The sequence below is a fragment of the Etheostoma spectabile genome, chromosome 14 (genome assembly GCF_008692095.1).
Source record: "Etheostoma spectabile isolate EspeVRDwgs_2016 chromosome 14, UIUC_Espe_1.0, whole genome shotgun sequence".
NCBI lineage: Eukaryota > Metazoa > Chordata > Actinopteri > Perciformes > Percidae > Etheostoma > Etheostoma spectabile.
Window position 1 is genome coordinate 13,711,807 of NC_045746.1, and position 2,299 is coordinate 13,714,105.

General features: G+C 38.5%; 1 protein-coding gene across 1 annotated transcript in view; it reads right to left on the reverse strand.

Moving 5' to 3' along the window:
• The window catches only part of dgat1a (diacylglycerol O-acyltransferase 1a), a 21,347-nt gene extending 19,648 nt beyond the window's left edge, over window positions 1-1,699 (reverse strand). The window contains exon 1 of the mRNA XM_032535509.1: window positions 1,144-1,699. Coding sequence (XP_032391400.1) covers window positions 1,144-1,439 — 296 coding nt within the window. The 5' untranslated portion in view covers window positions 1,440-1,699. The remainder of the gene's footprint in view (window positions 1-1,143) is intronic.
• Between the last annotated feature and the right edge of the window lie 600 nt (window positions 1,700-2,299).

Consider the following 2,299-nt stretch of genomic DNA (forward strand, 5'->3'; position numbering starts at 1 on the left):
GAAGAGATCAATAAAATTATTTAAATGTGGGGCATAGTGCAAAGGGTACGGGGATAAATAGTATTATGTTATTGTATTACAATATGAACAGTATGAACTGTATTAACATATGAACAGTTATGTATTAGGAAATGAGAATGATGAATAAATAAATAAAATAATAAGTGAGATGTGAGAATGGGAATGATGAATAATACTAAATAAGTGGAATAATAAGTGGAACCAGTGAACAGGTGCTGTAGAGACAGTGTTACTGGGTTATTGACCAGAATTGAACCTGACACTGTGGGTCAGAAGTCAGCAGAGAGATGGCTTGTGGGTAGGGCTAGTTAAAAGGGATAGACATATAAATGGCCCCCCTGCTGGTTGTACTACAGCAGTTATTTAATAGGTGTCATATAAAAGACAGTTATGTGTCTAGCCCTGGTTAATTTTCAAAACTAACTGCTGTAGTACAACCAGTAGGAGGCCATCTATGTGTCTAGCTCTTTTAGAGACATGAATTGTTGTTTGTATGACATCTATTAAATGATTTTGGCAAACAAAATTCACCAAAATAATGATTATGGTTATTTTGGAAAACTAACTGCTGCAGTACAACCATTTTATGTGCCTAGCCCTTTTAGAGACCTGAATCATCATTTATATGACGCCTATTAAATGGTTTTGGAAAAAACAATCCACCAAAATTATAAATGTGCATATTTTTTAAAAGTAGGTGCTGTAGTACAACTACAATTAGACAAGTAATAATTTAGGTAAGTTTGGAGGCACTACCTTATTTAATCAGTAAATTAATGAATATTTTTGTGGTAGGCGCTCTCTTTTCGGTGTTTTAATTTGTAGACGGTCCCTAAGCACCCGTCTCACTGCTGTCTCTCCACTGGCTGCTCGAACAGACCAATGTTATTTCTCCAGATTGAAGGACGGTTCGTTTGAATGAAAATAAGTTTGTAGATCGTTGTTAACTACGATAGGAAAGAGAAGTTGTTTGTGATTTAACATTTCGCTATAGAGTAATTGATCCCGGAAGTTCGAATCCGTGAATGTCTTTCTAACTTTACCTAAGTAATTTAGCGCACGTGACATTGCAACGTATGTACCATTTATAAAAAAGAAAAGAAAAAGAAAATCAACGGTTACCTGAGTTTCTCGTTAATATCTTCCACCAGACTCCTCTGTTTTCTCGTTCGGTTTGCGAGCTGTTGCTGCTGTGCTGACATCCCCATCTCTCTATCCACCTTCCCGTTCCCGTTGTTACTCACATGCCGAGGCACCTCGTCTTTTTTGGCTTTAGCGGAATACTGCGGTGGTTTCTCTCCGACATCGTGACACTTGCTCCCGTTGGCTTGTTTCACCGCTCCGCTGCCACCTCCGCCGGAGATGGTCGTCCTCCTCTTGCGGGATACGGGCCCTCTCATCTCGGCTCTATCGCTCATTTCTGCGGCTTCAGTCACGCAGCTTTTACCTGCACGGCATCGCTGGTCAGCTTGCTGTCACCTGTTTCTCTGTTTCCATCCGGAGGGTTAGCTACATCAAGAGCTAACGTTAAATGATTAGCACCAAGTCGTGTCAGTGCTGGTTATGATAAGCTGTTTCATCACCACTACAGCTCAAGTTGCAAATGTTATGAAGGTTGCCAGGTCTGTGTTTGCAACTGACATCCCCCTATCGAGAAGATTTCCCAATCCACTTCCGGATTAGCTGTACAAAAACTGACATTTACTGGGTGAATTAATGGGAGGATTTCACTGAACTCTTAGCCATAACAAAGTAGAAGATTAAAGACATTATTCTGTTATTCATCAACAACTACAACAGTAATTTTGACAGTCTAATAGCTATACAGGAAAATATACCTGTGCTAATTTATGTGCATGTACCCATAGTTTAATTTATTTTATTATGTATTTATTAATTAACCAATAAACCAACTGAAAACTTTAAATATGTATACCGTTTAGGTAAAGAAGATTTTTTGGAGTCTTGGAAAAATGCCCCAAGGTTAGACTCTCAGAAAGCATTACTCCCAACAAACTCCAGTAATGAATAAATGAAAATGAGAATATGAAAGTTGCTAATAGATGACATGGATAGACAGTGTAGAGCAGTAGGGGCACAATGTTAAAGAGGGGCAGTTATGGTTCGTATTCCACATTCCAAACCCATTAGTTAGTCCTACTTGGAAGAAATACTTACAGTGAGGGAAAAAGTATTTGATCCCCTGCTAATTTTGTACTTTTGCCCACTGACAAAGAAAAGATCAGTCTATAATTTTAATGGTAGATTTATTTGAACA